Genomic DNA, 23,294 nt, shown 5'->3' with positions numbered 1-23,294 from the left:
GTAATAATCTACTGCTTTAAATCCGACTTTCAAAGAGACTATGATTGAGGAGCTGATTAGGGAAGTTAAAATGGGAACAGATCAACACAAATGCACATGTATGAGGTTAAAAGCAAGATTTCAAGCACATTCATGCCTATATAATTCCAAGACTTGTGTCTTTACATGAATAAGGTTATAAGTAAATAATCCAGAGACTGGTAAGCTGCATAATCTGTCACTAGTGGACCACAACGGCACTACTGCAAGAAGTTTACCATTCCAAGTCTACTTTTGAAAAGAAAATTTAGAAGTTTTAGATGCCACAACCATCTAATATAATTTGGAAATATACTTCATGATCTTGTATCAACTAGTTTAGTCTAGGCACCACAACACATTCATTTATCAAATTTCTCTGAATGATATAAATCAGTTTTTTGAAGCGGTTTTGGTCGCAATCACAATCGCAAGTAATATTGATTCATCCTTCTCGTGATGTATAAATCAGTGTATCAGGTCTTTGTCTTCTTGTTAATTTTTCATTCTACCATGGTTATACAGGAATTGAAACTGGGATGAGAAGATTCAGTTCTCTCAATATTTTTGGCCTCAATGATTGGTATCAAAACTTTCTATATAAGGTGTTTGTTAACTTAATATTTGAGAAGTTAAAGGAAAAAATAGATGTAGTTGCTTTGGGATAGAGGAATTTGATGCTAGTTAGAAAATTGAAGATTCATCAACCATTTTGCTTTGACAAGGACAAAAATTAGAATGTCTGAAGATTGTTGGGAGAAGCAGATAGATATTAAGGCATTGTCTATAATATGCTTGTATTAGCAAATGTAATTTTATTTAATAGAGAGAGAGAGAGAGAGAGAGAGAGAGAGAGAGAGAGAGAGAGAGAGAGAGAGATGCCAATTTATAGGCAAAGCTAGAAAATTTGCATCAAATAAACCTCTCACTAGTTGTAGAGGCGTCGAACACTATAGACTTATGGAAGGTGATTGTCCGGTCCCTAACTGGGGACAATCCATAGAAATAGTGAAATGTTATGAGAAAGTTGAATTTCAGGTTCAAAATGTAGTTTCGACAAAACTGTGTTGATTTCCTTTTACCCATCATCATGGATGATGGTAGGTAATTGATGAGGATATGAATCATTGACATAGTCCAGAATTTTTTTAATTCAAAGACAATAACATAATTTATTTTGCTTGGGAAGTAATTCGAGTTACAGATTTTGATATACAAAATAACTTCTTAAGTCAAATGAGGAAACATTTCTTTGATAAAACAATTAAAAGGACTTGGGCTCTCAACCAAGAAATTATTGAGTACTGGTCACTAAATGTAGTACATTTTTCTTAATCAATTGTAGTAACAATAAGACAAGATAACTGTGACAAGTGCAACAGCTAAGAGTGTAGCTGAAGTTGGAACGCGTCCCCTGTCCTTCCTGATGATCATCCCTTCAATTATTGGGTAACCCATAACTAAGATGACAAATGAGAGAAGGAGCTGTGCAAACATCTCGTCGTAAGCTTTCTCAACAATAGATCTTCTTAATCCAACAATCAGAGATGATATATTTAATAAGACAATTGTGGTCAAGGGGAGCAGTAACGCATTTGATGCTTGAAAATCGATCATATCCATTTCATATCTTCTGATTTGTTCTTCATCAAAAATTTTATTTGTAGGCACAAAATTGATCTCCTTTAGGCCAGTAAACTTCATGAGAAGATCCAAAATTCCATAGAAATAAGCTGTAACTGCCTTTATCATCCCACTCGTCTGTTCATTCCACCATGTCCTCAAGGATCCTCCGCTGGAAAGCACCTCAAATATGTGTTGGCAATGGGATGAAGCGTAAACAGCCATAAAGATAAGAAACCAAGCATTCGAAATCTGTCAGAGTGAGGGAAATAAAAAGAAAATCTTGTCAGAGTGATTTTGTTAGAGAGTATGATAATGTATCATGCATTTGGCTAAGAACTTTTTTTGATAGATACAGTTTGGTAGGAAAACTGGGCTCGAATTCACGACCTCAAAGAAATAAAAAGAAAATCTTGTCAGAGTGATTTTGTTAGAGTACAATAATGTATCATGCATTTGGCTAAGAGCATTTTTTGATAGATAAACATTTTGGTAGGAAAACTGAGCTCAAATTCACGACATCAAAGTTGCATTGCAATATGTCAATTATGCTAAAAGTCAAACCCCATCTTAGTATTAATCTTGACCGATCATACTTAATTACGGAGTTTTGACGGTATCTAATGTATTAGTTTTGTTACCTTAGGGAACAAGGGAATCCCATTCAAGAGGCAAAACTGGGGGATTACAGCATATGATAGTAAGGGGAGAGAGTAAAGTGGCTGTAAGGCTAAGTATGCATAGCCCATTTTTAGGAGAATGGACATCTTTGACGGCCCATACGTGAGAGGAAAAAACCTTGAGAAACCAACTTGAAGCAACCCAGAGTTCCATCTTGTGCCCTGAACCAAAGTATCATTCAAACTTGTAGGTGTACTACCAAAGAAGGATGGCCTTGAATGGTGATAATAGACTGAAGTCCAGCCTCTGGAATGCATGATAAACCCAGTAAAGTAATCTTCCACCACAGAGTGATACATGTAACCTATCTGTTATCAAAGCAAGAAGAGCAGAATAGGTTAGATTAAAATCAAGCAAAATGAAGATACATAGATATGAATTGTTTCATTGATATAGGAGTACTTGCCTGTTCACCCCATTGTGTGTGCTTCTCATAGGTGCAAGAAGCCAGAACTTGAGCCTCTTGTAGTAATGTTTTCGATGTATCTCCTTCCTTGATGATACGAGATTTGTAGTTTTGACGTAGCGATGCAATGAACTCATCAGAAGGACCGAAAGATTGTTTACTTTGAAGGAGATTAATATCTGGATAATCAGATCCTTATTTTATTGCATGTACTCGACTAATGTAATTTTATAGAAGGGTCTTTTTTAATTATGTCGATTACTTGTTAATCAGTAAATTCGATGCAACTTCCCAAATTTGATAATAACAAATTATCGTTTCTTTCGTAGAAGTCCCTAAAAAACTATCTTATTTTTTCTTCTAGTAGCAAAATATAATTGCATTATTATCATTTTCCGATGACATTTTCATAAGTATCATACAGTTTTAAAAAAATATATCCATAAAAATGCCAGCGGACAATGACAACAATGTCATTGCTTTATGCCACTAAAAGAATAAAGGATAGCTTTTTATGGAATTTTATGAAAAATCAAAGTTGGGGGAATGCTTATATAATCAAAATTGGGTTTGATTTTCCAATTGTTATTGGATTGAATTTGGATCCACATTTGGAGATCTAGTCCAATAAGCTACTGGGTCGGAACCAAAATGTTTCGACTTTGATCCAATTTGAATCCAACTCATTGACAGTCCTATAAATAATTAATTGAACCAATTTGATCCACTAAGCCCTACAAATGAATAAAAGGTCAAAGAAACTCAATTATCAATATACCTTCTTGTGTACCACTTCTATACAATGCATCCCTCTTCATATAAAAACCTGTGCCTGACAGCATCGGTCCCTCAAGCCCATCCAAACCATGCCACAGCACCTGAAATCGAATCCAACTGACAAACATTAAAATAAAAATTAAAGCCGCGATGCATTAATAATGCTTGGAATTTAATTTCATGTATATACCTCAAATACTGATCTCAATTGGCCCCCATAAATATCATTCTTACTGAGATTGCGGAAGTGCTGAGGGAATTGAACAAAAGCTAATGACTGAGAGATATGGTGATCAAGGTGGAAACACAATGCTTGTCGTGCCGAGGATGGGTCATTGCAGTACATGTCACAATCCAATACCAATATGTAGGGGGCATTGCTTATTATACCAGACACACGAAGCTGCAATGACAACGGGAATGCCAATAGTTTAGAGTTTAAAATGTTCTTGTGCTTGCATGTATGCATGAAAATGATACATTGAAAGGGCAATTTGTGCATTCCGAACCCATTACCACTTGGGGTGTCCATACCCAAGTGTATACCATGACTCTAAATGTGCAAGCCAGAAAATTTTATGGCTTTTCGAGATAGTAACTTATTTTGCTAAATTAGTGAAAATGAGAGAAAAAAAAAAGCAAGAAAAAGAAAAAGGGATTAGCCTTGATGTCTGTACAAGGACGTTAAGAGCTCCAGCTTTGAAATGATGAGGATGCAAGTGTCTTTTCTCCCGAGAAACATAAACAAGGAGGGGCATTTTAGCATGGTTTTTATCAACACCATCTCTTGCATTATCACGTATCACCTGCAAAGATCAAACCCATTAAATTTATTTGAAAATATATATATAGGGAAATGTTCAGCACCCAACCATTTGCCCAACCATTTTTGTCTTACATGGGTTAGAAGTTTTGGAATGGGCTGATTTTTGGTGAGGATGATCTCTATGGCAAATCCTCACCAAAATCAGCCCATTCCAAAACTTCTAACCCCGTCACAGATGATTTACAAAAAATGGACGGTCCACGATTTTCAACTTGTAAACATGCGGTTAGAAGCTTTTTATAGGGACAAAATCTATCTTAAAGACAACGTGGTTTATAGTAATATAAATCATGTATTTTTAATTTTTTTTAATAATAAAAATCATTTTTTTATATTTTATATTGCTTTCTACTAGTATTTTCTACAGTGCACACTGGATCGGATAAATCCGAAAACCAAACCAATCCAAAATCTTTTGGATTGGATTGAGCATGATTTGGCTCGGGTATGGATTGCAAAAAAAAGAAAAAATCGATTGATTTAACTCGATTCCAGATTAGGGATATAATAGAACCGAACCAATCTGAGAACCGAGTCAATTTTTATATTTATTATAATATATATATATATATAAAATATAATTTTAAAAGACAAAAGGTAAAAACATTCAAACAATACTCAAACTATCAAACCCTTTTGTTTGTATTATGCTTGATGCTTTATTTAATATTTATTTTACTTAATTTTAAATTTTAATTATTTTAATTTTATTATGGAAATTAATAAGAATGAGAACTGATTCAAATTAAGGTTGGTTTGGGTTTGTTCGATTTCTTAGGGTAATTGGATTGGTTCGGTTTTAAGTTCAAAATTTGTCTAACCGATCATGTTTTCTTTATTCCGATTATGCCACAAATCCGAACCAATCCGAGTGCACTCCTGGTATTCTCTCCCTTCTCCGTTTTCAATAGGCTTGCGAGCAAGGAACGAGAGCCATGAGCGAGCCACCAACTCTGGCCAGTCATCTTCTCCGGCGACTCCAAGTAAGTCCTCTCTCTCTCTCTCTCGTCTCAACTTCAAGCTATAAACCCTTGATTTTCTCCCCAAATTCATCATCTTCAACCTCAACACAGAAAATCCTTGATTTTTTCTCCCCAAAATCCCTCATCTTCATCCTCAACCCAAAAACCCTTGATCTTTCTCTTCCAATCCCTCGTCAAAACAGGAAACCCTTGATTTTGCTCCCCAAATCCCTCCTCAAGGTAGAAAATCCTTGTTTTTTTGCTTTCCAAAACCTTTGATTTTCTTGCCATAGTCTGTCTTCTTCAACCCCAATCCAAAACACCCTTGATTTTTCTTCCCAATGAACCTTTGAATTTTTTTAATCCCCGAAAGAGCTCCAATTGTTATGAAAAAAAAAATAATGGTTTTGACAAAACCAAAACCAAAGGGTTTTTAATACAGGGTGAAGAAGAAAAATTTTCAATTTATTTATTTATTTATTTTTTTTTTATCTCCTTCGAGTTGGATATTATAGGATGTCTGAGAAATTAATCGGATTCGAATTCGGACGTTTGTTATTGATATCCGTTGGATTTCGGATATCATACACAATTTTCAAATTCGGATACCCTGTATTCGATTCGATTTATATCCGTTGTTTCAAGAAATTCATATACATATATATTTTATTTTCTATTAGATTTTTAATCTAGACTTTCTTGGTGTATTCTGCTTTGGTTTAATCATTTATACTTCTCTCTCTGGCTCTTATGGAAAGTATCCAAGACTGAAATTGTGATGACAACCAATATGGGAATAAAAGGGTAAAATTCGACTTCAAAGTTGGTTAGAATTTGATCAAATTGAAGTAAACTTGACTAATCTTGACATTGAATTTACCCTTTTTCACATAATAGATCTTCTCGCACACCATTACTGATGAAACCTATGACCTCATAACCTTTAATTGCTTTTGAAAGTATAGGAATTATATTTTTTGAGTCGTGATAATCTGTTCTTCTTTTGTTTTTTAACTCTCCCTTTACAAAACCATACAAAATCACACTTATCTGTCTTTGCGTATTCTAAAGCAATGGATCTATATCTGTCTTTCAGATTATCATGATTCATTCAAATTATATTTAGAATAAAATAAGTGTAATGATTTCTTGACACCCCCTCTAACACACGCCCTTTGCACCCCCGTCACAAAATCTTAGATAAGTTGCCTCAGGATATGCATAATCATGAATCTTTTTCTTATGTATCCCGAGGCAATTGACTTATAATTCTGTGATGGGTTATCATATCATCACAACAATTCCTAAAAGAATAATATTGTTAAAATTATGCATTTTTCCGAAATTACTAAGTCAATCATAAATTTATTTAAACTTGTGAAAATAGCTGTCTTTCTGATTTTATGTATAATTCTATTTTTTTAAGGAAAATGATTGTTTAATGTATGTAAATTCTTTTAACGGACAATTTGATGAATTTAGCTTTCTTATGAATGTAAATGGCAAATGGAACCATTTCATCCCAAATGACCATAATTTTCATCTAAATGATCTTATTAATTGTATTAATTATACTCGAACTGTCAATTAAATAAGTGATTTTATTTTTATTTGTTATAAATAAGTTTGCTAAGAAAACAATAAAATTAGGTCCAGATCTTATTCATAATAAGACTTTTGTCATGGAATACGTCAGTTATGGAACCCCCATCTTTTCATAATGAAAGTTGTGTACATGATCACTAAACATAATAGGGAAAATTACTTAATAAACTCTAGTAGGATAATAGGATTTACTTTCTAAATGACCCTTAATTTTTGTATGATAATCTAATTAGTAATTTTTTTTTTTTTTTTTAATTAAATGCACTCTCACCTTGTGTATCCAAAATCCCATTTGCATTATGATGGACTGTGACCTCTTATGATTAATTTGAAATGGTATATTAATTGTGAGATTTTGGTGTAACTTTTGATCTGATCATCTATTTCACTAGTAATGATATGATGCTTTTAAACAAATAAAACAACAAATTTTTCATCAATTGTCGGTATCCAAAAACATGATTTGGTGTCACGGGTTGGTAGAAGGTCAACATTATACACATTTTTTTTAAAAATAAATAATTTTCACCCTTGAATTTCAACTTCAAATGAGGGAGTAGATAACCAACCTTTTTCAACACTTTCGATCAAGTTCAAAAGTGATTTTTTTTAATCTGAATTTTTTTTTCATAAAATTTAGAAACCGTGTCGTTGGATTACTGATAAATTGATAATTCATATAGGTCCAATGATCCCCAATAAGATTTCAGATCTTATTATGTGGGACTATTTTTTTTCTAAAAATAAGAAAAAAATGGTTTGTTGAGTGACAAACATGATAAAGGATTTTCTTATCATAGAATGCAACTGACAGTTCTGCTCCCTTTATTAAGAAGAAAAATTTGCTCACAGATCTCATAGAAATCTGGGACCCACCAATCACATGTACACACGTGTATTGAATGGTGGTCTGCTGTAAAAACTACGTTTAATTACATACCTCTATAAAAGGGGGACGGTCCTGAGAGGAAGAGATGTTTCTATCATCAATTTCTCTGACTTTCTCCATATGTTGCTTAAATACCTCATATTTGGACTGCATTTAACATCAATGAGACAAATTTTCTTAAAACTTGAAAATGCTATCAAACTCGGATGCTCGAGTCTGAGTTTGATTTGTGAGAGTCAATTGGATGAGTCAAATAAAAGGCTGTTTTATCAAACATAAACTGAAAATTGAAAGTTTTCCAAAATGGTTGACTACTATCAATTTGGGTAAATTGTCATTTTGTGTGTTGAATATGGCAAAATTCTTGTTCAGATACATTGTTCATTTTTCAAAACATAAACTCCAACGACTTCGTCACTTCTATAATCAATGACCTCGTCGTTAAATATATCAACAGTATTTTTTGACTTTAACATTACTTGTGATCTCGTTCATAATTCATAAATGTGATCGTTGATTATAAATTCACCTGAAAATTACTCGTGATCTTGTTGGAAAACATCTTTTGGGAATTAAAATAAATAGTGTATTAGAAATTGAATTTTGCATAAGTTGTGCATGTTTATGAATTTTTTTTTTATTAATTTTAATTTTGAAAATAATAAATTATCGATTTTGAAATTAAAATATATTAGTATGACAAAAAAATATATTAGTAAAGTGCATTTTTTTTAATCATTTATCAAAGGATTGTTCTTTGAAGACGATTTTTTTTTTTTTTTAAATTAATTGGGACAAAACCTTCCCTTTTGGATGTATTTTTTTTTTTCTTAATTTATCAAAAAAATTAAGTAAGAAAAAATTGTAAATTTTTGTCCACTTTAGCCAACATGTTTCAATTCTAAAGACGATAATTTATCATTTTGAGAATTAAAATGAATAGTATTTTTTTTTACATTTTTTTCAAATTGACACAAATTAAATATACTTAATTTAAAGAAAAAAATTTCAAAATATATGTAACTTTTGGTCTAATTTCCATTTCAGTACATTGTTCATTTAAATTTCCTAAATGCGAACAACGAGATCACATATATTTCAAAATGACAATCTCATTGATAAAAATTAAAACATGAGATAGTTAGAACACATGTATTTATTTTTAAAAGGATAATTCATTGATATAAAAGTGATGGATCTCGTTAATATAAAAAGAGCGATCTTATTGAAAAATAATTTTCAAAACATGTGGAATATGATTTTAGAATTAAAATGAACAGTTAACCCTGTACTAAAATACGAATTTCCCCATATTCAACACACGAAATTGTAATTTACCCTAGTTTTAAATGTTCAGAAAATGTTTTTTAATATGTTCAAGTCGACTCCATTGAGATTAGATTCCGAGTCACCTCAAAATTCAACCGAGTCGACTCAAGGAAGTTTTAAGACTATGATTACCAAAAATTAGACTAAAAAAAACAACCCACGCACCTTGATTATCTCTCTGTTCGTCATGAATTCGGTGCTCTGATCATCATCTTCATCTACTGATGATGAAGAAAAATACAGTTCTGGACATCTAGTCTTGATTCCATACCTAGTGCAGAAAGGAATCCAAGACTTTCCGAAGATGAAAGCTTCTCGAATAGCTTGCAAAGTAATTGGAGAACCACCATCATCAGAAAGATACACAGAGAGCTTCTCTGGAGGGTAGTCCAGAGACATGGCTGATATAACTGTGTTCATAACTTCCAGTGTTGGTTCCTTCTTTGGATCAGCTGTGCATATAAACACATCGATAGGTGGAAGTTCTGAATTCCCAGGGAGTCTCTCTGGAAAGACAGTACGAGAGATGGGACGCCATCGACAGGCTTGACCAAGAAACCAAATGAAGGAGAGTAGAAGCTCAGAAGCAAAGATGAGAATCCATGGCAAGATGGGTGTGGGCCCATTTCTTGCAAAGAGAGATGAGAGACGGTAGTAGAATAAGGCGAGTAACCCTGTTGTATGAAAGATAGTATGAAGTCTGTGTATGGTTGCACGAGGTTGTTGAACTTGAGAAAGGTGAAGAAACGACTGATTCTCCATCTCTTATCTTCTCCTTACTCTTTACTGAGTCTGTTTGGTTTGATTTCCGTTTTTTATTGGCAAAGAAATTTGGAAAAAAATACTTAAAAGGACCCTCGTGGAAGGGTTTCCTTCTAAATAGTCCCTTAGTTATGTATGATTGCTTACCAGGGTATTTAGTAAACTTTTTCTTTCTAAATGGTCCCTAATACCGTCGAGTTCAAAAAATTTTCTGTCGAATTTAACGTTTTTTCATTTAGTATTGAACTCACCAATATTTACTATCGAGTTTACTAATTTTTATTTACTATTGAACTCGATGTTTTTTAATTACTGTTGAGTTCACCAAGTGGTGAGGTCGACACTAGTAAAATCCACCCATTTTCAATTTTCAAGTTTTTCCAACTAAAATACATGAAAAGATCAACTAAAAATATGAGATAATGACTTGTTTAGAAGATTTCAACTCAAAAGAACCATTCTTGATCGATTTTCATCTAGAAATTAAGAAAAAAAATGAAAAATCTAGTTTTTTACATACATCTTCAAAATGTTTGAAAAACCCCTTAAAAATAGTTTCTTCTTCTTTCTTAAATTCTTTATGATGGAATGGAGTTTTCAAAACTCATTTGAGATGTTAAAAATCCAATTTTTTTTATGAAAACGATGAATTCAAATGATTAGGGCATTCAATCGTAAGTAATGTGGGAGATGAGGTCTAAGGACCATTTAGAAAGAATTTTTTTATTAAATGTCATGTTAAGCAACCACTGAAAACTTAGGGACTATTTAGAAAGATGCTCTTCCGCAAGGGTCCTTTAAATAATTTTCCCAAGAAATTTAGATGTCTTCCTTCCATTTGAGCATAGGCTTAAGAAATTTAATGCAAAGGGACCTTCTGTAGCGTATGGCCTAAGGTTGTAGGTACACTACTGTATCAATTAAATATTATCTATATGTATGGAGTTGTGATAATCTGACTCCCCCACGAGGTATACTTAAAATACTCCCCTGATCTTTACTCATCTTGAAACACACACACACACATATATAGAATTGGGATCTGTAGACAACATTCTAGACAACATGTTTTGTCTTATATGGGAAAAAAAGCTATGGAATGATTTGATTTTTTTTTTTTTTTTGAGGATGATTTCTATGGTGAGGGGATCATCCTTGCAAAAATCAGTCCATTTATGAAATTGGTAGCCCCAGTTTACAAGTTAAAGAATCATGGACTATTCATTTTAACTGTTAGTTTGTAACAACTTTTTATAGGGTTAAAAGTTTTAGAATCAACTGATTTTTTTGTTAGGATGATCTACTCACCCATAGAGATCATCATAACAAAAAATCAGTCAATTCCAAAACTGTTTTGCCATATAAGACAAAACATTGTTTAGAATGTTGTCCACGGAACGCTGCTCATAGACAGGCTACGCAAGGAGAGTATTTTGAGTATGTCATGTGGGGGAGCCAGAAAATCATTACTCATATGTATATGGGGTGGGAAGTGTGGATCCCTGAAAAAAAGAAGGAAAATTAGTTAAAGGACCCTAGTAGAGGGATTTATTTCTAAATAGTTACCAAGTTTTTCACAGTAACTTGATAGGATATTTGGTAAACTTTCTTATTTCTTAATGGTCCCTCATTATTTGCCAACTCACCGTTTTTTTATTTATTGTCAAACTCAACGTTTTTATTTTTATTTTGTGTCGAATTCATAATTTTTTACTATTGAACTCACTACTATTTACTGTTGCGTTTACCACTTTAAAAATAAAAAGTGGTGAACTTGACACTGGTAAAACCCACCCATTTTCAAATTTTGAGTTTTTTTTCGATTAAAATACATGGAAAGATTTGTTGTGTAATATCTTGTATTTTGTTGCGCTACACAGAGTTGCAGGGGTAGAGCCCCCGGTTCAAAATTTTTAAGGGGTATGAAACGACAATTATGTAATATTTTTTTAATGATTTTTAATTTTAATTTTTTAGGATTTCTGTTTTGGGGAGTTTTACATTTTTTGATAACTTTTAGTTACATTAAATATAGATCTCTAAGACTGTAAAACTTATGAGAAAATAGAGATTGTTCTTATTCTGTGGACGTAGGTACACCGTCGAACCACGTAAATCCTTGTGTTTTGTACAATTGTGTTATTTTTACAAGTTCAACTAAAAACTTGAGATAACGACTTGCTTAGATGATTTTAATTCAAAAGAATCATTCTTGATCGGTTTTCATCCAAGAACTAAGAAAAAAAGTGAAAAAATATTAGTTTTTACATACATCTTCAAAATATTTGAATAACCCTCGAAAATGACTTCTTCTTCTTTCCTAAATCCTTTTCGACGGGATGGAGTCTTCGAAACTTGATTGAGATGCCGAAAATTCATTTTTTTTAATGAAAGCGATGAGTTCGAACGGTTAGGCCATTTAATCATGAGAAATGTGGAAGATAAGATCCAGGGATTGTTAGGAAAAGAAAATTTTAATGAATGGACTATTAAGAGACTATTCAAAACTTATGGACTATTTAGAAAAAAGTACCTCTACCAATGTCCTTTTAAATAATTTTCCTCAAAAAAAAAAATGTGAACTCGTCTATTTAAAAAAGTAAATTTTTTTCCCATTTTGAAAATTAACAAATTTGTGGCTTAAAACCCTCAAATAAACTATAGGTGATCAAGATGATCACGTATATATTTTGACTTTTACGGCTATAAATCCTCAACAAAACAAGGGAAATGATATGGTCAAAGTTGTCCCTTTTCCACTTCTCCAATCTTGGATTGGGTGGATTATATGATCACATTCTAATAATCGAGGCAGTAACACATGTGATAGAGGAATAATTTTAATTTAGTAATTGAGAAGTATTTTTTTATATAAAAAAATAATGTAATTCATTACCGAGATGGGGCACCTATAGAACTTCTTTGGATCTGTGATCATAGATTTGTGATCTATGACCAAGATTAAAAAAAAATTAATAAAATCGAATGATTAGAGATATGAAATCTATGAAGAGATCATATATAGGAGTTGAAAAATCCATTATTTTATCGTAGATCTCTAAGTTATGATTGTTGATGCAGAACGAATATATATAGATCTGCGACCTTGGTGAATAATCAAGATTTATGATCATTCTTGATAAAATGATCACAGATCTGTGATCAAATGGCCAAGATATCTTATCGTAACACTTATGGTAAATGGTTAACGATCTTCATCGAATGATATGTAATCATTCTTGATCAAATCACAAAGACATGTAAAGGATAAACGATCAGGTATATATCCCTGATATTTAATTGTGGCATGATAGTTCTAGCCGATGAATTCTAGAATTAAAAAAGGCATCTTTGGGATATAAAGTGAGGGAAAAGCTCATGACAAGAGTTCGAATAAATGAGCTACATAATTCATCAAGAAATTGCTCAAATGGCAAAGCCAAATATCAATCAAAGTTACAAGAGCATTACCACAAGAATGGTTGCATATCTTACAAACTAACAATAAGTTCATCAAAATCTAGGCCCCAACCTGTTGAGGAAGCAAAATACACCATGGCATTGATATCGCCTATATCATGAACATTATTAGTATTATTATTATGATGATGATGAATACACCTCATCTTTATCATCCCAGACTACCCATGCTTGACTTTGGGTGGGACATGATGAAATGCTCAGAGCAAACTGGATTTAAGGTCAAAATTTAATATAAGCGCAGCTGGATTGACTTCATCGGATCCATCCTCAGGCACGATATAGGTAATGGATGAGGATACAAGCCATTGACAAATTGACATAGCCAATAAGTTTTTTTGGCTTCGTAGAAATAGCATTAATTTATTTTGCTAATAATAAGTAATTCGCACGAGTTAAAGATTCTGATAAACAAAAGAAGTTGTAGGTCAAATCAATACAGTGAAAGGAACTTGAATATCAATCCAGACATGAGTGTAAGATGAGATAACCATCACAAGTGCCACATACATGAGTGCAACTTAAGTCCAAATTAAGATGAACAACGAGAGTAAGAGTTGTGCAAAAATCACGTCATAAGCTTTCTCAAGGATTGTTCTTCTAAATCCAGGAAATCATAGATGATGCATTTAATAAGACAATTGTGGTGCAAAGCGGATCGGTAGCACATTTGCTGCTTGGAAATCGAATTTATCCATTTCGTATCTTTCGATTTTTTTTCTTTGTCAGAAGCTTTATTTGTAGGCATAAAATTGATCTCCCTTAAGCCGAACAACTTCTTGACAACAGCCAAACATCCATACAAATATGTTGTACGTGCTCTTACCATCCCAATCCTCTGTTCATTCCACCATATCCTCAAGGATCCTCCAGTGGAAAGCACCTCTAATATGTGTCGACAACAGGGTGAAGCTTAAACAACCATGAATATGAGAAACCAACTATTTGAAACCTGTAAAACGATGGAGATTAGAAGAAAAGCGAGTCAATTTGATTTTGTAAACAGAGGGTAGATATGGTATCATGCATTTTCCCAAGTAATTTCTTGGATAGATTAAGTGGTTTACATCGGTAATTAAACTCCGCTTGAACCCACGACCCCAAAGTTGCGTTGCAATATGTCAATCAACTATGCTATGGGTGGGTCCAAGTCGATTACAACACAAGAATATCGTCCAAGCATGTTTAACCTTGGAGTTGTGATGATATCCAATGTATTAGTATTGTAACCTTAGGAAACAATGGAATCCCACTTAAGGCATAATTCAGGGATGATAGTAGAGGGGTAGGAAGGCATAGTATGATGTGAGTTTGGTAAGTCAATTCATGCATAATCCAAGCGAGGATCACATGAATCATGAATGCAATGCTCCAAATTTTACGGTACTTGAAATCTTCTCCAGGAAAGGGACTACTGTTCAGGAAATACAATCATTTAAACATGGATGGTTATATAGATATTGACTGGGCTAGAAGTATCATTGACAAAAAGTCTACATCTAGATATTTTACTTTTGTGGGAGGCAATCTAGTCACTTGGAGGAGCAAGAAACAAAAAATGGTTGCATTGTCTAGTTTAGAGGCATGACTAAAGGACTTTGTGAGCTTCTTTGGTTGAAGAGGTTATTGGAAGAAATTGGCTGTTCGGCTAGTTCTGCAATGAACATGTTTTGTGATAATAAAGCGGCTATAGAGATTGCACTAAACCCAATTCAACATGATTGAACAAAACATGTTGAAGTGGACTGACATTTTATCAAGAAAAAACTTGAAGTCAAGATAATTCAATTTTCATTTGTAAAATCAGAAGATCAATTGACAGATATACTCACAAAAATTGTCTTAAGCAAGATATTTTATAAGTCACTCGACAAAGTAAATGAATAATATATACTTTTACATCACTTCTATGGGTTGCACTTGAATATAAGATGTTTAACAGAGGCAGCATGTCGTCACTTTGAAAACTAAGGTATTTAGACACCCCCTCCCCCAAATTTTTTGGGTGATTTAGACACCCCAATCCCTCTATCAAATTTGCAAATCCTAATGTTTTCAAGTTGATGGTATTCTTTATTTAACATTTTCTTCTTTTCTAAAATAACAAAAACTAATCTAAACACCTTCATTTTCAATTTATAATAAAAAAAACATTATTTTTTTTTCTTCGTAAAATCATTCATCTTCAAACACTTCAACCTCTATAGAAAATAATTTTAATCTATTTAATTTCATCTCCAATCCATCCTTTTGAGCATTGCCTTAATTCTTTGTATAATAGTTTAGAATTTTTTATCAAAAAATCTCATCATGTTCTAATTAAAAAAATCTCTCAAATGTTTAAGTAGTTAAACTTACAGTTAAAAATTAGGGTAAAAAATTTATTTGAAAAGTTGAAGATGACTGATTTTGGAGTGAACTCAGATGGTTTTTTATTTCAAATATTTTCCTTCTGTCTATTGGAGAGGAATATGAGGTTGGTACGAAGGTGGCATCTAAGCATTTTGGAGAATATTTGAAAGACCCGCATTACTCCATTGGACTCTTCTTTCATAAATTAATTAAAATGACTTAAATGCCCTTTGTCTTCAACTATGATTTTTGTGCGACCCAGAGATCCTCAAATGATGTGTGCGGTGGGGGGCGGCTATGTAAAGTACAGCTGGGTTGGGAAAATTTATTGAGAATCCCTAGAAATATTCTCCAATCCAAATCATTGGTTTGATGGGTGTTGGACTAAAGATTAACCTTTTAAATAAGAGGAGAGGTCCATCTTTGCAAGCACAGCTAAAGCCCAAAGGAAACAAAGACACACAGTCTCAGTAAGGAGAAAAGAAGACAGAAGAGAAGAGATGGAGAGTCTGCCTCTTCATCTTTCACAAGTTCAGCAACCTCAGAAAACTATCAACAGACTTCATACTCTCTTTCATACAACAGGGTTACTCTCCTTATTCTACTACCGTCTCTCATCTCTCTTTAAACCCAATGGACCCACACACATCTTTCCATGGCTTCTCATCTTTGCTTCTGAGCTTCTACTCTCCTTTATTTGGTTCCTCGGTCAAGCTTTTCGATGGAGTCCCGTATCTCGTACTGTCTTTCTAGAGAGACTCCCTGGTGATGCAGAGCTACCACCCATCGACGTGTTTATATGCACAGCTGATCCAAAGAAGGAACCAACACTGGAAGTTATGAACACAGTTATATCAGCCATGTCTCTGGACTATCCTCCAGAGAAGCTCTCTGTGTATCTTTCTGATGATGGTGGTTCTCCAATTACCTTGCAATCTATTCGAGAAGCTTTCACCTTCGGAAAGTCTTGGATTCCCTTCTGCAATAAATATGGAATCAAGACTATATGTCCCCAACTCTATTTTTCTACTTCAGTCGATGATGATAAACAGAGCATCGAATTTATGGAGAACAGAGAGAAAATCAAGGTGGGTTTGGAATATCTCTACCTCTGCGTATTCATGGTAGGGGTAAAATAGGTATTTCCTTATCGTCTTAACTAATATGTTGGTGGAGGAATAAAACCCTCAGGATTGACATATGAGTATGCATCACCATAGATGCTTTTCATGGAGATACATGTGAAAATCATGTATGGTTTTGAGCTCACCATCACATCAACAAAGTGTGAATCAATGTCATTTTTGAGTCCATTCCACGTCAGTCAACTGTATTTTCACTTATGCTGAGATGGCCTGGTCTTTTCTGCGATTCTCATAATTCTGATGTGGGATGTGCACATAACCGTAGATATATTTCCTCACGATACGAGTAAAAAATCATCTATACACATCTCCATGTCAGAATTGGGAGAATCACAGTAAATCGTGTGTCACTAGAGATCTTTCTTGTCTAACATGGTCAAGACTCTGGATTAGATTCGTACGCATCGAGTCAAAAAATGACTAATCGGTGAGACTAATAAGACAGATAATTTCTCTCTCCTGCCCACGATGAAAAAACGACTTTTATTTTATTTTATTCTAGATCACCTTTTGGCATCTAAAAACATTGCTCCAACACCACAGTTTAAATAACAAAATTTCATGAATTTAAAAAAACAATAAAAAAAGTAATTATTTTCAATACGATAATCTACGTGGGTCTCACAACCCTTTGCAAAATTTAAAATCTTAAAATTAAAATTTACGAGAAAAGGATGCGTGGATGAGAGAGAGAACTTTTCTCTCTATTGCTTAAGTCAATTGGGCCATACGTCAATCAATGGTTGTCAAGTTGTGAGCAAAAAACAAATCAAATAAAATCCGCCCAATTTTGTTTGAATTGATTTGTCATTAAGTGATATATCCTTAAATTTCCAATAATAATAAATTATTATAGTATACAAGCATTGGACTATTATACGATCCAAATTAAATCATGAGTCGTGACAATCTCCCTCCCCTCCTCTTCTTTGAAATACGCCCTCATCACATAATCATAGATCATTTGCCTTGGGATACAGAAGAAAAAGATTTATGGCTCTAGTATCCTGAGACAAATGATCTACAATTTTGTGATGGGGGCGTATGGCAGACGGGGTGTCAAAAAATCATTATTCTTAATTCATACAAGTATAAAATCCAACGATCAAGTTTTATAATTAAGTATGCCAATAATATATATCCTATTGATATTTATCTTGAGAATACATTTTAGTCGTTGGTTTTGCACTTACATGGATTGATTGTTTTTTCTTAAGAGTAGTCATGTTGGAGTGGCTGCGCAGGACATTGCTGACGTGAAGGTTCCCTCAAAATCATAAATGTTCTTCACTCATATGGGTTTGAGTGCACCTCCACGTCAACGCAATGTCTAAACCAATGCTATGCACAGTCACTTCAGCATTTTCCTTTCTTAAATAACTTTTTCGTGAATCAAAGGAACCAAGTCGTCTTGTAACTACAAATTTGTCTCAATGGATGTTGAATGCAGTTGACATACGAAGTGTTCAAGCAACATGTAGAGGAAGCTAGGGAAAGTGGTGATAGAAACATATCTTCCGATCAAGATCGCCCCCCTTTTATAGAGGTACACGATAAAACATAATTCTAATATTCGACTCGACTTGTTGGAATTTTAAGGTAACTTGAAAAATAGTAAATAATTATGTATTTTAAATTTTAAGTTGTTAAATGTATTCTTCTATATAATGAGTTATTGACCCACCTGATTTGATTTTAATTAAAAATTTATAGTTAAAAACTCCCTTTCTTTCTATTATGGCATGTTGATCCAAACATAAGAGATTGGGATATTTAGGTCTTGATGAAGGAGATTAAATAGTCGTATAATTTATAATATATTTCATTGCTCTTGATAAGAACAATTATGTTTTATAGAACTAAATGTTAAACAGTAAAAAAAGCATCATGTTAATAAATGGAGCATAGTCGAAATAAGATATCAAGTCGGACGAGTGAAAATATTAGGGAAGATATAAAATTTGGAATGAATAAGTTTAAGTAAAGGTAACGATAACGCCAATAAATGATAAATTAATAAGAGAGTCGGCTGGAATGATTTGGGCATTACTCAACAATGGCCGATTGTAATCTTAGTTAGATGAAATATTTAAGTTGAAGATTTTAAAGGAGTGAGAAGAAAATTTAAAAGAGCATGATAAAAATAGAAGATATGAGTTGGAGATAGAGATGTGACTTTCAAAGTAGCTCTCTATCATGGTATTAAAACTCATTTTGATGTCTCATCTTGGATGAGATTAAAAAAAAAAAAAAACCCCTTTGAATTAGAACAAATCATATTTTTGAGAAGACTTGTCAACTCATCTCGTTGGTGGATAATACTACGACAATTTAGACTATTTGTCTCCTGTTTTTGACGATTTAAAACCATGCTCTCTATCACACAAAGAGAATATACCAAAGGATTCCCAAGAAATTGTATCTCTATAAAGAAAATCTATATCAAACCCTCTGAAAACTATTACTTTTCTAGTTCGGCATTTTTTTTTTGTTTTTTTGTGGTGAGGCAGTACGAATAGGTCAGCGAAACTGCCTTTGTCCATCCCATTGACGCAAGCCATGACGACAGTTTGAATCCTTCAAATTCCAGATTTTGTCTCAAATTTCTCATCACGTCGGTCCAGGTGGTCCCAATATTTTTTCAGAAACAAAGAAGGAAAATATATTTATTTAATTTGACCTGTCGGTCCAAGTGGGCCCAACCTTTTTCAGAAAAAAAAAAAAAATTAAATACTGTCCTCAATTGAAGAATTGAAAGATAGCTAACATACACCAACTAGAAAACGATAGCATTATTGGAATATTTGATACTTAATATATGTACAGAGTTGGAGTTGAGAGTTACTATTATCACACCAACTTCTACTAACGCCACACCTGTGCAATTTTTGAATGATTTACAAAGGAATTGGTGTGGCATTAGTAAGAGTTGCTATGTGGCAATAACTACTCTCTTTGGAATTTAAATAAAAATTAAGAGAGTATTGAAACAGTTGTGAATGATGAGCTAGAACAAATAATAAAATTGGAGGCATTATTGGAAAAAATGAGGAAAGAAGAGGATAGACAATAAAGTTGGAGGAGTACTATTGAAAACGAAAAGAAGAAAAATGATACATAAAATTAAAGGAGCATTCTTATTTCTTAGAAGGGGGATAGAAGGAAAAAAATTAATAAATTTAGGATCTATTGTAGGAAGGTGGGAGCATAGTCACAAAGTTAAGAGTACGGGTTTAAAATGACAAGGGAAAACTTTGGAAAAATGTAGAAAACAAGAAAAACGAAAAAAAAAAAAATGATGAAACAAAAAAATATAAAAATATATATTAAAAATTATGAAAAGTGTATATATCTAATAATACATAAGATATTTATTTTGATTTATATTCTATATTTCCAATATAAAATGTTCTCAAACGTAATTCAACGTGTTATGATGCCAAAAAAAGTTTACTCTTCAACATATCTTTCGTTTAAATAATATACATTATTGAAAAAAAATGAAAACCATAACATCGAGATATTATCATCAAATCCCGATTTTTTATTTTTTCGATTGGTATTAGAATAGGTATCAAATCCCATACTTCTACATTTATGAATCACCAAATTCTATTATGTATAAAATCCCACATTAACAAAAGAAACTGTTTCGCTTAGTGTTTTTTTTTTTTTTGAAAAAAACTTGTTTAAAACGTTACGAACACGTTCAAAACGAAAAAAAAAACCCCGACTTTTTTTAAAAAGTTGTGGTTTTTTATGTAAATTGGTGGCTGAGGTACAAGAAGTATTTTAAATGCGTTTAAAAAAAATGTCGTTATTTGTTACTATGGATGATAGAAGATAAAATATAATAAAATTATCCTCGAGATACTTTTTATGGGGACAAAGATTGAGAGAAAAGGAAGGCACAACAATTATGTTTTATTATATATACAATTATTTCATTAATCACTCATATGGAAACCATTTATCATAGAAGTTTCAAAAAAGTGTTGATTTTTTGTGATGGCAATCACCATGGCAAGATGATCCTCATCACAAAGATCAGCTTCAGATACTCTCCATAAGCATCTTAGAGACCCATGTAAAAATCATGAAAGATTTCTAGAACCACAAAATCAAGAAATAGAAAGATAATGTAATAGTAGAAAAAGAAAAATGTAGAATTTATATATATTTGGAAGATCGTTGCACACATTCAACGCCTTACCCTTAAGATATATTTCACTCCTATAGAGAAGTTTCGTCGATAGCTTTGAAAATCCACAACAAAATTCAACAATCAACAAACTTGATACTTGTTGGTATGCAGTAGCAAACCATAGTCAAATGCGATATTTTTTATTTTTACGTTGTGCAATACTTTCAAATAAATCATGTGTTCCATTGATCTTTGCAGGTGATACATGACAATGCAAGGGATGATATTGACAAAAACCACACTAAAATGCCCCTACTTGTTTATGTTTCTCGTGAAAAGAGACGATCCTATCTTCATCATTTCAAAGCTGGAGCCCTTAATGTCCTCGTAAGTACATTAGTCCTAAGCTCTCTCTCTCTCTCTCTCACCAAATGGCAAATTAATTTGCCATCTCAAAAGGCCAGAAAATTTTCTGGTCTCAGAGACCATTACTTATACTTGGGAGTGGATCCCAAGCACTAAAAAAAAAAAAAATTCTTTTTGTGAGTCTTCACCCCCAAGTGTACTATAGGTAATGGATTGGGTTGAAAATTTTATTTTTTCATGCATGCATCCATACACACATTTTAAACTCTAGATTACTAGCATTCCTGTTGTTATTGCAGCTTCGCATATCGGGCATAATAAGCAATTCCCCTTATATATTGGTATTGGATTGTGACATGTATTGCAATGATCCAACCTCGGCTAGACAAGCCATGTGTTTCCACCTTGATCACCATATCTCTCAATCTCTAGCTTTTGTTCAATTCCCTCAGAACTTCCGCAACCTTAGTAAGAATGATATCTATGGTGGTCAATTAAGATCAATATTCGAGGTATACACATGAAAATCAAATTCCTAATTTCACTAATGTTTCAAACTTTCAAGTATATATTTTTCATTTTACGTTGTCAATTGGATGAAATTTCAGATATATTATTATGGTTTGGATGGACTTGATGGGCCTTTCCTAAGTGGCACGGGCTTTTACATCAAGAGGGAAGCATTATACAGAAGTGGTACACAAGAAGGTATATAGAAAATTGATCTACTTTCTCCTACCTATTTTATTCATTTGTAGGGGGTTGGATTCGATCACTTCTTTATAGAACTGCCAATGGGTTGGATTTGGATTGAATCAGATTCAAATCATTCTAGATCCAATCCAATAACAACTTATTGGATCACAACTCAAAATTTGGATCTAAATTCAATCCAATAACAATTGGAACAACTCCAAATTATAAGTGATGTCAGTAAAAAAAAAAAAAATTTGTATAAAATTAGTATGGAGTATATATGATAAAAAAGGATCTGATTATCCAGATATTAACCTCCAACAAAATAAACGATTTTTCGGTCCTTCCGAAGAGTTCATTGCATCGCTACACCAAAACTGCAAGTCTACTAATGTCATTGACAAAGGATATGCATCGAAAACATTCATACAAGAGACTCGACTTCTAGCTTCTTCTACTTTTGAGAAACACACACAATGGGGTGAACAGGCAAGTCCCATATCAATGAAACAATTAATATCTCTAATTATTCATTTTTCTTGATCATAATATAAGTATATAAACCTTAATTATCTATCTTCTTGTGGTTTCAATAACAGATAGGTTTCATGTATCACTCTGTGGTAGAAGATTTCTTTACTGGATTTCTCTTGCATTGTAAAGGCTGGACTTCTGTCTATTATCATCACTCACGACCATCTTTCCTTGGTAGTACAACCACAAGTTTGAATGATACTTTGGTTCAAGGCACAAGATGGAACTCTGGGTTGCTTCAAGTTGGTTTCTCAAGGTTTTGTCCTCTCACCTATGGGCCATCAAAGATGTCCATTCTTCAAAGAATGGTTTACGCATATGCCGCTGCCCAACCCCTCTACTCTCTCCCCTTACTATCTTATGCTGTCATCCCTCAATTATGCCTCTTGAATGGGATTCCCTTGTTTCCAAAGGTAATTATACTAATGCATACTATAGTATCAATTCTTTGTAATCAAGTAAAATTACTTATTTTTACCAATATGACAGGTGTCGAATCCTTGGTTTCTTATCTTTATGGTTGTTTATGCTTCATCTCGTTGTCAACACATATTAGAAGCACTATCCACTGGAGGATCGTTGAGGTCATGGTGGAATGAACAGAGGATTGGGATGATAAAGGCTGTTACAGCTTATTTCTATGGATGTTTGGATGTTCTCATGAAGTTTATTGGCTTAAAGGAAATCAATTTCGTGCCC

At 33.1% G+C, this 23,294-nt stretch overlaps 2 protein-coding genes across 2 annotated transcripts in view; one reads left to right on the top strand and one right to left on the bottom strand.

The window, feature by feature from the left end:
* Positions 1–1,242: 1,242 nt before the first annotated feature.
* Positions 1,243–9,962, bottom strand: LOC147403424 (quillaic acid 3-O-glycosyltransferase CSL1-like). The gene is made up of 8 exons (XM_086439005.1): positions 9,282–9,962; positions 7,839–7,934; positions 4,183–4,311; positions 3,696–3,908; positions 3,507–3,606; positions 2,737–2,907; positions 2,283–2,626; positions 1,243–1,893 (listed from the first exon to the last, which is right to left on the bottom strand). Exons 1-8 carry the CDS (start codon positions 9,876–9,878, stop codon positions 1,354–1,356), a joined length of 2,190 nt encoding a protein of 729 aa, XP_086295131.1. The 5' UTR covers positions 9,879–9,962; the 3' UTR covers positions 1,243–1,353.
* A 6,018-nt stretch (positions 9,963–15,980) lies between these two features.
* LOC147403423 (quillaic acid 3-O-glycosyltransferase CSL1-like) overlaps positions 15,981–23,294 on the top strand; it is a 7,769-nt gene continuing 455 nt past the window's right edge. The window contains exons 1-8 of the mRNA XM_086437557.1: positions 15,981–16,798; positions 18,306–18,401; positions 21,258–21,386; positions 21,665–21,877; positions 21,974–22,073; positions 22,369–22,550; positions 22,661–23,008; positions 23,085–23,288. Coding sequence (XP_086293683.1) covers positions 16,211–16,798; positions 18,306–18,401; positions 21,258–21,386; positions 21,665–21,877; positions 21,974–22,073; positions 22,369–22,550; positions 22,661–23,008; positions 23,085–23,288 — 1,860 coding nt within the window. The 5' untranslated portion in view covers positions 15,981–16,210. The remainder of the gene's footprint in view (positions 16,799–18,305; positions 18,402–21,257; positions 21,387–21,664; positions 21,878–21,973; positions 22,074–22,368; positions 22,551–22,660; positions 23,009–23,084; positions 23,289–23,294) is intronic.

This window comes from Akebia trifoliata, chromosome 4 (assembly GCF_017979445.1).
Source record: "Akebia trifoliata isolate Shusen 1 chromosome 4, ASM1797944v1, whole genome shotgun sequence".
Taxonomy (NCBI): Eukaryota; Viridiplantae; Streptophyta; class Magnoliopsida; order Ranunculales; family Lardizabalaceae; genus Akebia; species Akebia trifoliata.
This window is presented reverse-complemented; position numbering and strand designations above follow the sequence as displayed.